This window comes from Physeter macrocephalus, chromosome 4 (genome assembly GCF_002837175.3).
Source record: "Physeter macrocephalus isolate SW-GA chromosome 4, ASM283717v5, whole genome shotgun sequence".
Lineage (NCBI taxonomy): Eukaryota > Metazoa > Chordata > Mammalia > Artiodactyla > Physeteridae > Physeter > Physeter macrocephalus.
In genome coordinates, this window is record NC_041217.1 from 81,860,471 (window position 1) to 81,873,886 (window position 13,416).

The 13,416-nt window shown below is 47.2% G+C and overlaps 1 protein-coding gene across 1 annotated transcript in view; it reads left to right on the forward strand.

Annotated features, from left to right (window-relative positions):
- Positions 1-13,296, forward strand: part of CASQ2 (calsequestrin 2) — a 64,696-nt gene extending 51,400 nt beyond the window's left edge. Inside the window, exons 9-11 of the mRNA XM_007101665.2 lie at positions 8,323-8,423; positions 10,819-10,893; positions 11,888-13,296. Coding sequence (XP_007101727.1) covers positions 8,323-8,423; positions 10,819-10,893; positions 11,888-12,103 — 392 coding nt within the window. The 3' untranslated portion in view covers positions 12,104-13,296. The remainder of the gene's footprint in view (positions 1-8,322; positions 8,424-10,818; positions 10,894-11,887) is intronic.
- Positions 13,297-13,416: the final 120 nt, after the last annotated feature.

Consider the following 13,416-nt stretch of genomic DNA (forward strand, 5'->3'; position numbering starts at 1 on the left):
GGGTGGGTGCTGGCCTGCTCAGGGCTGGGAAAGGGAAAGGCTTTTCCGTGAAAGTGCTTGACTCTGCGACTAGTCAGTCATTATACTCTCAGGTCACTGATGTGTAACCGGGCCAGAGGGGCCTGGCTGCAGGACTAGGAATTTCATTCCTACCCAGACAGTACTTCCTCATATACCTTGCTTTTGCTAACAAGCTACATGTGGCCCGCTGTGCCAACCAAACCGCTCGCCAAAGAAAACGGGTCATACATCCAGGAAAATAATACAGCTCTCCTTAAAGAGCTAACAGTCTGGAGGAACTGTGCTGTGAGCTTTATGGAGGTGGTCCTATTTGGTCCCTAAAGCCACCCTGTGATATACGCATAATAATCATCCCAGCGTCAGATGAGAAAAGTGATTCTTAAGGGTTAAATGACTTGCCCAAATCACTCGATGTATCCAAGCCAAGATTCAAATTCTATCAGGCTTTCTTGACCTCTGAATTCATTATGATACTGAGGAAGAAGGTGATGATGATGGTGACTTACTGTATGCTTAGGTGACAGAGCAACCCCATGTAGGAGGTGCTACTTTTATTCCCACTTTACAACTGATGAAGCTGAGGCCCAGAGCAGCTGACTTGCTGGGAAGCAGTGGAGCTGGAATTAAGCTGAGCGCTGTCTGGCTCCCCAGCCACACCCTGAACCACAAGGCCCTGCCTTGTGTCTGCCGGCCCTTCGGAGTTACTACCCCTGAGGACGTCTGGTGACCATTTAGCCTGCCCTCCTTCCTCTCTGCTGTCCTTTACCACCCCCTGCACCTCCAACATTTGAAAGACCCAGAGAAGTTCAACGACGCTCTTGAGATCACACGGTTAGAGGCACAGCGGACACAGGCGCTTAGATTTCTGGATGGCTCCTCTGGTCACTGTCCATCTGACCACACTACCGTCTCCAGGACTTCCCAGCCAGCTGCAGGCTCTGGGCATGCGCAAAGCGGAGGGAGCCGAGAGAGAAAGAAGAGGGAGTGAAGACAGCGGGCGGAGCCGTCTGCAAGCTTGAGCGCCCAATCAATGAAGAAAAGTCAAACTTCCTCCCCACTGATATTTCCAAATTTGGAATCTACGATTTTTCAGCAGCAATAATAACAAAGGTCTGAGTGACCCGGGTCTCCCAAGGACTCTCACAGCGGTTCTGACATTTGCAGCCGAGAGCTTGTGTTCAGGGATTGCAGTGTCTGCTCTCCAGTCCTGAGCGTAATCGCTAGGCCTCTTCTGCGGTGAGCTCTCATCCCCGTTGCCCCTGCAGGCAGGCCTGGCTGGGAAGGACATTTCCAGCTCTCTGGTCTTGCCCGGTGCCCTGTGGTGCGGCCCGGCTTCCTCTTCCACAGCCTCCTCTCAGCTCCTGCGCTCAGAATGCCGCCGGAGCTACTGTTTGACAGGTTTGAAAATGAACGAGTCTCCCCGGCTGCCCCCAGATGCGTCTGCATCAGGCTGACATCTTCTTTAGAGCAGTCGATGAACGGTTCACAAAGTGGCATTTCTACATGAGCGCATGCTGGATGGATATCCTCCAAGGGCACTGGCAATATTAGCACTACAAGCTGGAAATACGCGAACCGGCTGCCGTCTGCGCCTGTGGAACGCAACCGGTGAGGGGCCCCGGGTCAAAGACTCCAAGCCCTTGTTCTAAACGAGTTTCAACCGCCTCGGTTTCTTGGAAAATGTTTTTTTTTTTTTTTTTTGCGGTATGCGGGCCTCTCACTGCTGTGGCCTCTCCCGTTGCGGAGCACAGGCTCCGGACGCGCAGGCTCAGCGGCCATGGCTCACGGGCCCGGTCGCTCCGCGGCATGCGGGATCTTCCCAGACCGGGGCACGAACCCGTGTTCCCTGCATGGGCAGGCAGACTCTCAACCACTGCACCACCAGGGAAGCCCGGAAAATGTTTTTGACACCTGTTGCCTCAAATAGGCAACTGCTTAACTGAGTTTCCAAATTTAAATTTGATTTGTCAAATTTAAAATTTGGTTCTTGCTAAATGCTAAACTTAGTTCCCAGCCCTTAAGTATCAGCACATTTGATCTTCACAGCAGCCCTATTGTATGCAGTAGGTACTGTCACTATCATCTTCCCCAATATGCAGATAGGGAAACAAAGGCATGGAGAAGTTAAGTAGCATCCCCAGGTCACGTGACTAATCAGTAGTAGAACTGGGATTCCAGCCCAGGCAGTCCAGCCCCAAGCCCAGGCTCTATAACTACCACCTATGCTCCTCTGTATTGCAAAGCTGTACCGCTGGACTTTTCCACCAATGCTGGGCCCTGAGAGCTAGGAGACAGAGCAGAGAAGGAGGGCTGTAATAAGGAGTGTCAGGGTGTTCTGATGTCGCAGGAGCCATCTCAGGACCATGGGGCCCACACAATGTCCCCCTGTTCTAAGCGGATGTCTCATTCTAACAGGTGACTGGGTGACTCGCCTTGTCTGGGAGGTGCTCTCAACCTTGTCCTCCCTAGGCTCCCAAAGGGCCCAGCTTCAGGTGCCATGCCGCAGCTTTCTGAGACTTCCACACTTACTGAGTGGGCCTTTCTGCGAGGGGACCTCTCAGGTGACTGCCCTCCACACCTTTGTGTCCCAGCACCTGGCCCTGGGTCTAATACATGTGGGCACTCAGAACATACCTGCCCATTGAAAAACTGAATCCCTCCTGTTAACACTTGAAATGAATTAAATATTGACAGAGTGGGAAAGAAAGACAGAAAATCTTTGCACTTTCTTCTGCAGATGCCACACATGATAACAGCGGTATCATTATTATCAATGAGTCCCCAAGGTAATAAGGGAGCTGTTTTCTCCATCTTCAGATGATGAGATGGAAGCCCCAGAGAGGTTAAGTGACCTGTGCAGGGTCTTCAAACTCCAGACACAACCTCCAAGCTGCGTGACGCCTGCTTATCTGTGTCGTCTGCTGTAGAAGCAATAGCCACAGGATCGGGCCAAACAGCCTGGCTTCCCAAGCTTAGGCCTGTCTCCAGGGCGAGACCCCGAGTCCCATAACTGCACATGGTGTGGCGGCAGGGAGGGTCTTTCAGTGCCTTTACGGAATGGGCACCGCCAGTCCCCGAGGTTGGGTCCAGAGGATGGTGTGAGAGCCGGTTGGGCAGCACGCTGAGGGCCTGGGCCTGTTACTTCAGGGCCACTGCTTGGTCTGAGACACACGTGTCTCTGCCAGACAGGCCTTGGCTCCTGACATGGCTGCGACTGGCCTGGAACTGGTCCCCCAGGGCTTGTGCAGCCTCATTCCCACCAGGCTCTCTCTGCCTGGGAAGGAGGAGAGCATAATCACCGGCTTCCCCTCCCACAGAATGTGATTCCCAGAGGTCTCTGGCTTGCCGTGGGAAACCTGGCCCATTCTGAGCCCTCGACCCCGGGTCGTGGGATCTCAGGGTCCAGGCCCGTGTGGCAGGGACAGAGTCACAGCTTTCACAGCACCGGGCCCCTCTTCTTTAGTTAGGGCCATCTCTGAGATTCCAGGCGCACTCAGGGAAATCTCTGAGACAGCCAACCAAACACGCTGTAGCTGGGGAGTGTGTGGCTTAGCGGCAGGTTAGAAGGAGGGGAAGGTACCCTGACTCCTCCGGGGGAGGGCAGGGGCCGGCCACCAGCCCCCCTCTCCACCCGGGTGTCTCCCCATGCCCCTGCCCTTGCTTCCCTCACATTGAAGCTTTCACACTGAGCACTAGGATCTCAAGCACAAACTCGAGCAAGAAGATGCAGCAGTTTTGGTAGGCATGTGGAGACCGCAGATGGATTGTGAAAACGGCTCTCGACCTGCAGACCAAAGACCTGAGTTAGAATCCTGGCTCTGCCACTTGCTGGCGTGTGATGCTGGGCAAGTCAGGTACTCTCCCTGTGTCTCAACTTCATCCTCTTTAAAATGGAGATAAAAACATCTTCCTAACCTCCATCAGGACTAGATGTGAAGATTAAATACAAAAGGACTCAGTAGCCAGTAGCCAGTAAATGCTCAAGAAATACTCATAAAATCAAAGTTGGGCTACATGATCGCAGACTTCCTGCATGTAAAGAACAATGTCCTGTGTTCATAAAGGAAGAAGTTGGGAGACAAAATTCTTGAGAAAAAAGGAGATTTCAGCTGGATGCAAGAAAACAACTCTTGTCTGTCTGGGTTATTGACTCTGTAGTGGACCTTTAGGGAGGTCCGAGGGGCTCAGCCCTGGAAATATTCAAGAGAGAAGACAGACAAATGTTCTGGGTGGGGCTATACACATGCCTGAATCTGTGGGATGTTTGGGAGTCCCTTCTGGCTTTGAAAATGGCTGCTTCTCCAACTAATGACTGCAGAGAATTGTCCTCTAGTTTCAATGGTGAAATAACTGCTAACCTACAAATTTCAAAATAATATTTCCTCTTTTTTCTTAACCTACCTCTGAAAAAAATTATGGGCTATTCCTTTTGAGAGCTACATGGCCACAATCTTAAAAGGCCTCTTAGCTGGGTATATCACTGATAAAGGAAACAGTCATTAATTTCAAACTCATTCATTCATTCATAAAATTGCAACTGTGAACTGTCTTCTGCTTCACATTGAATTACAAAAGGGAAATGTGGCTTCCTACACCTGCCTTCCTGGTCAGAAAGGGAGGATCCACAGTGGATGTGTCCCTTTTCCAGCTCACCTGTTTTACAAAGAAATAGTTACTGTCCCTAAGAGGAAACTGAACTTCTAACTTAAAATGTTAGCGACTGAATCCATGTGAGGCCAGTGTGGCTGCCTTAATTCCGCTTTCCCAGATGAATGAGAATCCATTCCAACAGGTCTATATTCAAGGCTGGGGAATAATGGGGGGAAAGGTATGGGGATTGTGAGCCTTGGATCAGGAATATCCAAATTAGCTTAATGACTTTAAAACAAAGTAATTAAACCGTGCTTTAACCATGTACTGAGGCGAGGTTCTCATAGTCATACCGCCTGGTACAGCCACCCCTGCAGACTTCAGTCACTGGGTCAGCAACAGGGGCCAGAAGAAATAGCTCCATGACACACCACCTCCTGGTGTAACTGCCTGGGAGTATGTCTTCTCTGACACAAGGGGCCGAGACTGTGTCTAACCACCCCCCTGTGCCCAGATCATTGCACTTAAGACATATGCATTGAATGAACAGATGAGTGGCCAGGTTCCTTGTATTCAAGCAGAAGAATGTCAGAGCATTTCAGAAGAATAATGGCTAAACCTTACTATGTGCCAGGCACCATCTAAGTGCCATAGAGACACTAACACATTTAACTAACAGTTATTCTATGAAACAGGTACTATTTTTATCATCCCCATTTTACAGTTGAGAAACCAAGACATTAAATAACTTGCCCTAAGTCACACTCTAAATGGCAGACCCAGGATTTGGACTGTTTGCCCCAAGTGTCCGTGTGTTTAAACATCATGCTGGACTCCCTCCCTAAAGAACAGGTTCTGTTCTGTTCTTGGAAATATTCAGGGATACAGAAGGATTATGCCCATTATAAAATCCATCATCCTGAACACCAAAAAGCTGCCCTTGACTCCAGAAGAAACTTCCCCAGCTTTTGTCAACTCAATTATTAATAAATTCTGGGCATGTTTTTTGAGCTTTCCTTGCTCCTCCATAGACATAAAGAACATCCTCCTCACAAAAACTTTTTGTATTCTTAAAAACAGGCATTAAGCCACAATTTTGACTTCTCTTGTTTATGTGAAAACTCCAATCCATTTGATTTTTCTTGCAGGACCCAGTTTTTGTCTCCAAACCTGCTCTAAAACATAGAAACGATCCCTGTATGTACATTCTTATTCATAAATCCCGTTACGTGGGTTTTTCCATCAGAAAACCACAGCGCCATCTTGTGTGTTCGGCTTCCGTTCAGATCTTCTCCCTCTACAACACTGTGCCTAGACAGTTTCTGCCTTCCCTTTACATGAGTTAGTCTTTTGCACTTCAAGTTTACTTTCTACCTGAATTCGGGTCTGTGTGGTTGAATTTCATCCTCTTTGTGAATTTCTGATTTGTCACATGTGATTCTCCTCTTCCAGAGTACTGGCAACATCACCTTATCTATTGCCATCCGTCTCTTCTCGGCTGCTGAAAGTAGTCACTGAAGCTGTTGAGGAGAAATCCCCTGTTGCAGTCTGTGTACAATGATACTTGAATCCACAGATAACCCAGGTGGCACCATAGTCCCTGTCCTGTGACACGACGACACACCCAGAGAAGGAAGATCCATAGTGTCCAAGTAGCAGCAGCCTGTGGCACTCTGGAGGGACTTGACTTTCTCGGCCACACATCAGGCAGCAAGAAGAATATCCCTACCTCCACTCCCATCTCCACCCCAACCCCTACAGTAATAGATAATGAGAGCTAAAACACAAGGCCCCAATCCATCTCAAGTGTCTGTCATACAGTCTAATTTGTCATATAGTTCAGAGCATAGATGGAAAAATCACCTAGGCCACCCGGATCTCTGCTGGAGAGGGCTGCAGGCCATAACGACCCTCTTCTCTACTAGCGGGATAGCTCTGCCTTCCAGGTAACAAGGCCTGAGGGGGCCTAGTCTGAATCTTTAGTGTGATTTAGCTACAGTTAAAGAGACTACACCCACTCAAAGCAGAGCTCCTAAGAAGAGTGTGCATTTTGCCTAGAATATGTTAAATATGAGGAAGTGCAGAGGAAAACCTTTCCCAAGAGGCCCCAGGTAGCCAAACAAAGGCTAGGGTGCCTGGAGAGAGGAGAGGTGTGTTCAACAGAGGCCACAGAGAGGGGCTTAGAATGGCTGGGGCCCCCATCAAAAGAAGGAAACTTTTACAAAGAAAGAGCAGTTGCCGTACTGAATTTCTAAGTAGTGGGTGAGTTAGTTGCTTATATAGAAGGTAAATTTCAGGCCACAAATTCATCTGTGCAAGAGATACAACTTTATTTTCTAGAACTGAACCTAAATCTTACCACTGGATGGACGAAACTGGGTCTGACAATTAATGGTCTCCCCTCCCCCACCCACCATCCCTCGGGATCCGGTGTCTTGCTGGTTCTCAGGTATGATGGGTGAAGCGTGCATCTGGTCAGAGTTATCATCACCACCTATCCATGCTGGCATCTGCAGAGAAGTCCGTCATTCTGTCTGGACTCTAGCTTTATGCCAAGGTCACCACTGGTCCCCTTCATCCATCTGACTTCCTCAGATCTGCCCCCTCCACTAGCCTTGTCCGTGTTCCTCAAAACCACAGAGAAGTCGGTGGGGCCTCCTTACTCTCTTCTCTGCCCTAGTGCTCCTGCACCAGAGGGTTCGCCAAGAGAATCTGAGGTCTTTCCATTTTCATGAGTTTTAAAACAAAGCATGAATCCCCTATACTCTGGGACTCTCTGAAACTGTGGAGTTTCTCTGCATGGACACACGGGCTTGCTTTCACACAGGTGCACATGTACACACAAACACATACACACAGGCACAGAGCTTATTCTCAGGGACTTGCCAGAATCTAAACTCTTTGTTTCTAGCTGGGAGTGGGGCAGGGATACTGAGGGTTTGGGCTATCCTTTCTCTTACTAAACATTCTTCCAAAATTTTTGTCTATGATATAAAGTTTATCTTTCTCATTTCTTCAAGATTTAGGCTTTCTGTGCTCTTGAAGCTATGAGTTTGTCTTTTGAGGCTTGTCTCTGCTTTTCTTATGAATCATCCCTCCCCTGGGGGGCAATGAATGTTTCGAATTGAATAAAGGGATGGCAGAGCATGCAGGGAAATGGTGATGAGGGGAGGGGACCCTATTTACTATCTCAAAGCTTTGAAACCAACTGTCAATCAGAAGCCCATTTAGTCTGAAGGTTATAGGAACTCCAGGTTGTAGAAAACTAAGGATCCAGGCGAAACGTTCTTGCTCCATAGAGCGAATGCTATGGGGAGCTCTCAGGGATAGTATCAATAAATTATCAGTTTTAAGAGATGGCACGGAGCACTGAGGACCAGACAGGAGTTTCTCTGTTCTGGGGTTGCACTTTCTGACACAAGGCTGGTCAATTTTCATATGCAATTTAGCAAATGGAACTTAGCTTTCAGTTGCAACCAGACACTTCCCTGTGAAACTTTCAATTTCTTTATTCAAAATGTTTATTGTTTCCTTTGAATAAGCTGCTTTGTGGCTAGAGTTCTCATCTGACTCATTTTATAGAATAATCCTATAATTGAGGGTATGCACCAAATGGCCTAAGAAACACTTGTGGAAAAACGGCACTCTGCTCTCCACATTAGAAGCCATATATGCACAGGGCTTACTCAACCTTCTTGAATCCTGCTTCAGATGGCTACGAGTTCCTGGAGATCCTGAAGCAGGTTGCTCGGGACAACACGGACAACCCTGACCTGAGCATCGTATGGATCGACCCAGATGACTTTCCTCTGGTGAGTGGCTCAGACCGGGACCCCGACCTTGGCCGCCTTCACAGCCTCATGTTTGTGTTTAGGGTGAGACCTGGATGCACGAAGGAGGATGTGAAATAGGAGGGGCACTTGCAGAAGCTCAGTGGCTGTCCCCACCCACTGTGGGAGATCTTAGCCCCTGGGGCAACATTGAACTTAGGGCCTGGTGCCTACACTGACATGGTTAGACTTATTGTTTTCACTCCCTAGAGGCCAGAAGTCCTTCTGCGGGGCCCACTCAAGGGTGTTGGGTGAAATTCTTCTGCCAGCAGCTCCATAGCTGCCCTTCACTCCACCACCACCCCTTGCTATAACCTCTTTCATTTTCTGGGTGGGGACCATCGCTCTGAGACAACCTGAGTTACTAAGTAACAAATGTTCAGAGATGAACATTTTGCATAGAGTTAAGAACAACCTCTGCTGGAAATTCCCTGGCAGTCCAGTGGTTAGGACTCTGCACTTCCTCTGCAGGGTGCACGGGTTCAATCCCTGATGGGGGAATTAAGACCCCGCAAGCCTCGCGGCCAAGAAAAAAAAAAAACCCTCAGGGAGGGCAGAGACCCTGCCTGTCTTGTTCAGCGTGTTCTCCCAGGTCCTTAAAGCCCAAACTCTTGCCTGGCTCAGTGATCAATGGCCAGAAAGCCTTGATTATGCTTTGTTTTAAAGAGAATAAACAGAATGTGTACAATACATGAGCCCAGTGGTAATGATAATGAGGGTAGCTAATATACTATCTGCCTATAACTATGGTAAATTCTTTACATGCATCATCTCATCCAATCCTCTCAACACCCCTGTGAAGTACAGACTATTATAATCCCTATCTTACAGGTGAAAAGAATGACGGCTGGAGAGGTTAAAGCTGTAAGTGGTAGATATACTCTTCCAGCCTAGGTCTGTGTGATGCCAAAGCTTGGTGTGTTAGTCAGTAGACTTTAGGCTGAGCTAACTGCTGATACTCAGTACAAGTTTAGTTATTATTAGGATATAAATGATAACTCTATCTTCTTCCAGGAATTATCATTTGCTGCATAGGTCACAACTGATCAAACTATGATTAAATAGACAAAAATGAGGGGTTTTATTGATCTCAAGGGTCCTGGAACCCAATCCTACATAGAGAATGAGTGAATCAAAGGCAGAGCATTCCATGTCACCTGAGGCCAATTTCGTAATTCTGGGTAAGCGTAACAAAGTCATGGCCTTATAAGACCCTATATATTATAGCTGTTTGTTTAGCTGCTGCCTGGTTGTATTTCTCGTTTACCTGAACTATTTGGTTATGCTAGCTAGCAGATGGTCTACATTTCTCCTGACCTGTTCTATATGTTTGCCTTGTTTTTTGCAAACTAGAAATCTTCAGACTATTCTGATTTCCAAGTTCCTGACTATCCACAGTCCCCATGAGACCATATATTTGTCTGGGAGAGTTTTTTTTCTTTCATTTTTTTTTTGGCTGCGTTGGGTCTTAGTTGCGGCATGCAAGATCTACATTGAGGCATGCGGGATCTTTTCCTAGCGGCATGCGGGCTTCTCTCCAGTTGCGGCACACGGGCTTCTCTCTAGCGGGCTTCTCTCTAGTTGTGGCGTGCGGGCTCCAGAATGAGCGGGCTCTGCAATTTTGCGGCACTCGGGATCTCTCGTTGAGACGTGAGAGCTCAGTAGTTGTGGCACGAGGGCCCAGTTGCCCTGCAGCATGTGGGATCTTAGTTCCCCGACCAGGGATTGAACCTGTGCCCGCTGCATTGGAAGGCGGATTCTTCACCACTGGACCCCCAGGGAAGTCCCATGTTTGGGAGACTTTCTACCACTGAATATCTCCATTTTCTTAGCCCCATGGCCCCTTACTTTTTTTAGTCCTGCCCCAGTCAGAGATTAGTCCACATGGAACCCAAGTCTGGCTGAATGAAGAAGCCCTCTTCTTACTCGTGTGCCCACTTACAGCACACCACTGTTTCCCCGGCCATCTCACGAGCAGAGTGGTGCAAGGTAAGGGATTTTTAAGTGAGACATTGAAAGAGAGGTGGAGGGAAATGGCTCTTTCACCACACATAAACTGTAAAAGAGCCACAAGTAACTTGGGAATCAGCTTTGGACTATCTCTGTAATATTCTTCCTTACAGCTGTAGAAGCTTTTATATTACATGCTTTCACAGTTTGTGTTATGACATCTTTTTTTTTTTTTCATGTTTATTTAAAGTTCTGAACGCTGGGGCCAAGTCTTCAATTTCCTCAGTGCCCACAGCTGTTTTGGAGACCTTTAACCAATGGTGACCTAATTACTGTGATGGGATGGCAGGTGGGTCCAGCCACAAAAAGTGGCTTTAACAAGGAATGCCTTCTGCCTGCCGTCTAATTTTATTTTTTGTTGCTACAGCTTGTTGCCTATTGGGAAAAGACTTTCAAGATTGACCTATTCAAGCCACAGATTGGAGTGGTGAATGTTACAGATGTGAGTATACCTCAAGAAAGTTTGCTTGGATACCCTCAGCCTGCCCTGGTTTCTGCCATGCAGCCCAGACTATGAGATCACGTATAGGAGTCTGGCCCCATGTGAAATGAGCAGGACCCTTGGCCTTGCCAAAGCTCAGGAGACTTGCCAGTGTGGCTCAATCCTAATCTGAGCCAGTCCCAACCTATTGTTCCATGGTTCTCTTCCATGGGCACATTTCCTTGCTTATGGAGCCAGCCTAACCAGGTTCACTGACTATTTAGAACTTTCCACACAAGTAAACTCTCCTGTATTTTCTTCCAAAGCCCAACAACAAGGTCTCTTTACACAAGGGAACCCACACCGGGAGTTGTTATTGCTCAATGGGTGATGGGGCAGCTGTGGCCCAGAAGCCCATGGAGGCAATCACCACTGTGTGTGTGTGTGTGTGTGTGTGTGTGTGTGTGTGTGTTCATGAATATATGGATATATATGATATATAGGATCTATATGAAACTTCTGGTAGGACAGCCATGAAACTACCACCAATGGGACTAGGGATGGGGTCAGGGCAGCCAGAAATACTTTTGCTTTTCACCTTGTATCCTACTGTTCTGTTTTAAAATGTTTTAACTTAAGCAGAATTTTACATTATTATTATTTATTATTATTATTAATTTTAAAAGTAGTTTACAAAATAAAGGTATGTAGAATTTCCCAGGTGACTGAACATCTACCAACAGGGTAAAAGGACATTGCTAACTGGCTATATATACATACAATAGAAAAAAAAAATATATATATGCAATGGAATACACCTTTCCTTCTATGTTGCACAAACAGGATACTGCACACACCATTCTGCAACTAAGCATTTCCATTTAACAGTGTGCACATATTCCTGATAAGTGTAAGTGCCCTGGAGCCCACTCAGCACGGCTGCTTGGAACCCCCTGGCCTTGCTGATCCTTCGTGCACTCACTCACTCACTCACTCATTCTGTTTCTGGCTGCAGGCTGACAGTGTCTGGATGGAGATTCCCGATGGTGATGACCTGCCCACAGCTGAGGAGCTGGAAGACTGGATTGAGGATGTGCTTTCAGGGAAGATAAACACTGAGGATGACGACCACGAAGATGAAGAGGATGAAGAGGATGACGACGACGATGATGATGACAATGACAATTCTGACGAAGAGGATAATGATGACAGTGATGACGATGATGACTAGCCCCCAACTCCAGATGGTTTTCATGAAAACAAAACCACAGCTACCCACCACCATGCAGACAGCGCAAGGTAGCAGCAAGCAGCCCTGGCCCACGTCCCGCCAGCTCCTTTCCCTTTTCCAACATCTCTTTTCCCACGTCCTTCTCATCAGATGTGCAACTCAGCAAATGCCTTTCTAAATCCAGCAATCCCACTCAGCAAGGACAGTGGGGAATTTTTCCCATGTCGACGGTCTTGATTGTCATGAAAAAACTCTCGTTCTTTGCCAGATCATCAGTGGCCATGGCAATGCCCGAATCTGGCAGTCTGGGGAGATCAGTCCCCTAACACCTTGACTCAAATTTACTTGTTGTCTTTGACTATGGCAGTAACAGAATCCACAGCTTGCTAACTCACAAGCATGGTGTGACCTTATAACCAGAGCCCAGGGAAGACACACAATCCATTTAGCCCCCATGCCTACAACATCAGTTAGGATCCCTCCTAAAGCCAAGAGGATCCCTCTTAGGGAAGGCTCAGGCTTGGAAACAAGTTTATAAATCAGCTTCTCTTGGTTCTATTAAACTTATTTTAAGTTAAGTGTAGGGCAGACCATTATGAACTCAGATCCAAACCTTTGGATGGCTATTGAGAGGTAGGTCTTGAAAAACATGCGCACTGATGTCACCATCATTTCTAGTATATTAGGATACTGGGATGGGAGGTTGATTTGCTCTCTGAACTTCCCTCTAGGTGACCGTCTCGCACAGACACACAGGGGTTTGTTTTAATTCTTTCTGATGGTTTTAGGTCTCTGATTGGGTCAGCTGGCATCCTAACCTGAGCTGGGATCCTGATACCCCCTCTCTTTTGCACCTAGTCAGCCTTCCCATTCAGAGTCAAAGTTGGTTTATCCAGAGGGCAATTAACTCTCCATCTATCAGTGCTCCCACAGTTGAACAGAACAATAATAATTAGAGTTCATAATGATACCCTGAGGCACTAAAAAAAACCCCTAAGTGCCTTCCGAACTATTTAAAAGTTATACTGTACTCGGTAGTTTTAGTGTTAAGTGTGCATTATAATGTTCTAATTTATTTTCTCAATCTTTTAACACACGTGTAAGACACTGCAAATTCTTTGAAAATAGGGCAATCCTTTATGGAATAGTAACTAACTAACTCTGTCATTAAAGTTATATTTTGAAAGTACTGAGGCTATCTTGAACAACCTCTCCTGATTTTTTTTTTTTTTTTTTTTTTTGCTGTACGCAGGCCCCTCACTGTTGTGGCCTCTCCCGTTGCGGAGCACAGGCTCCGGACGCGCAGGCTCAGC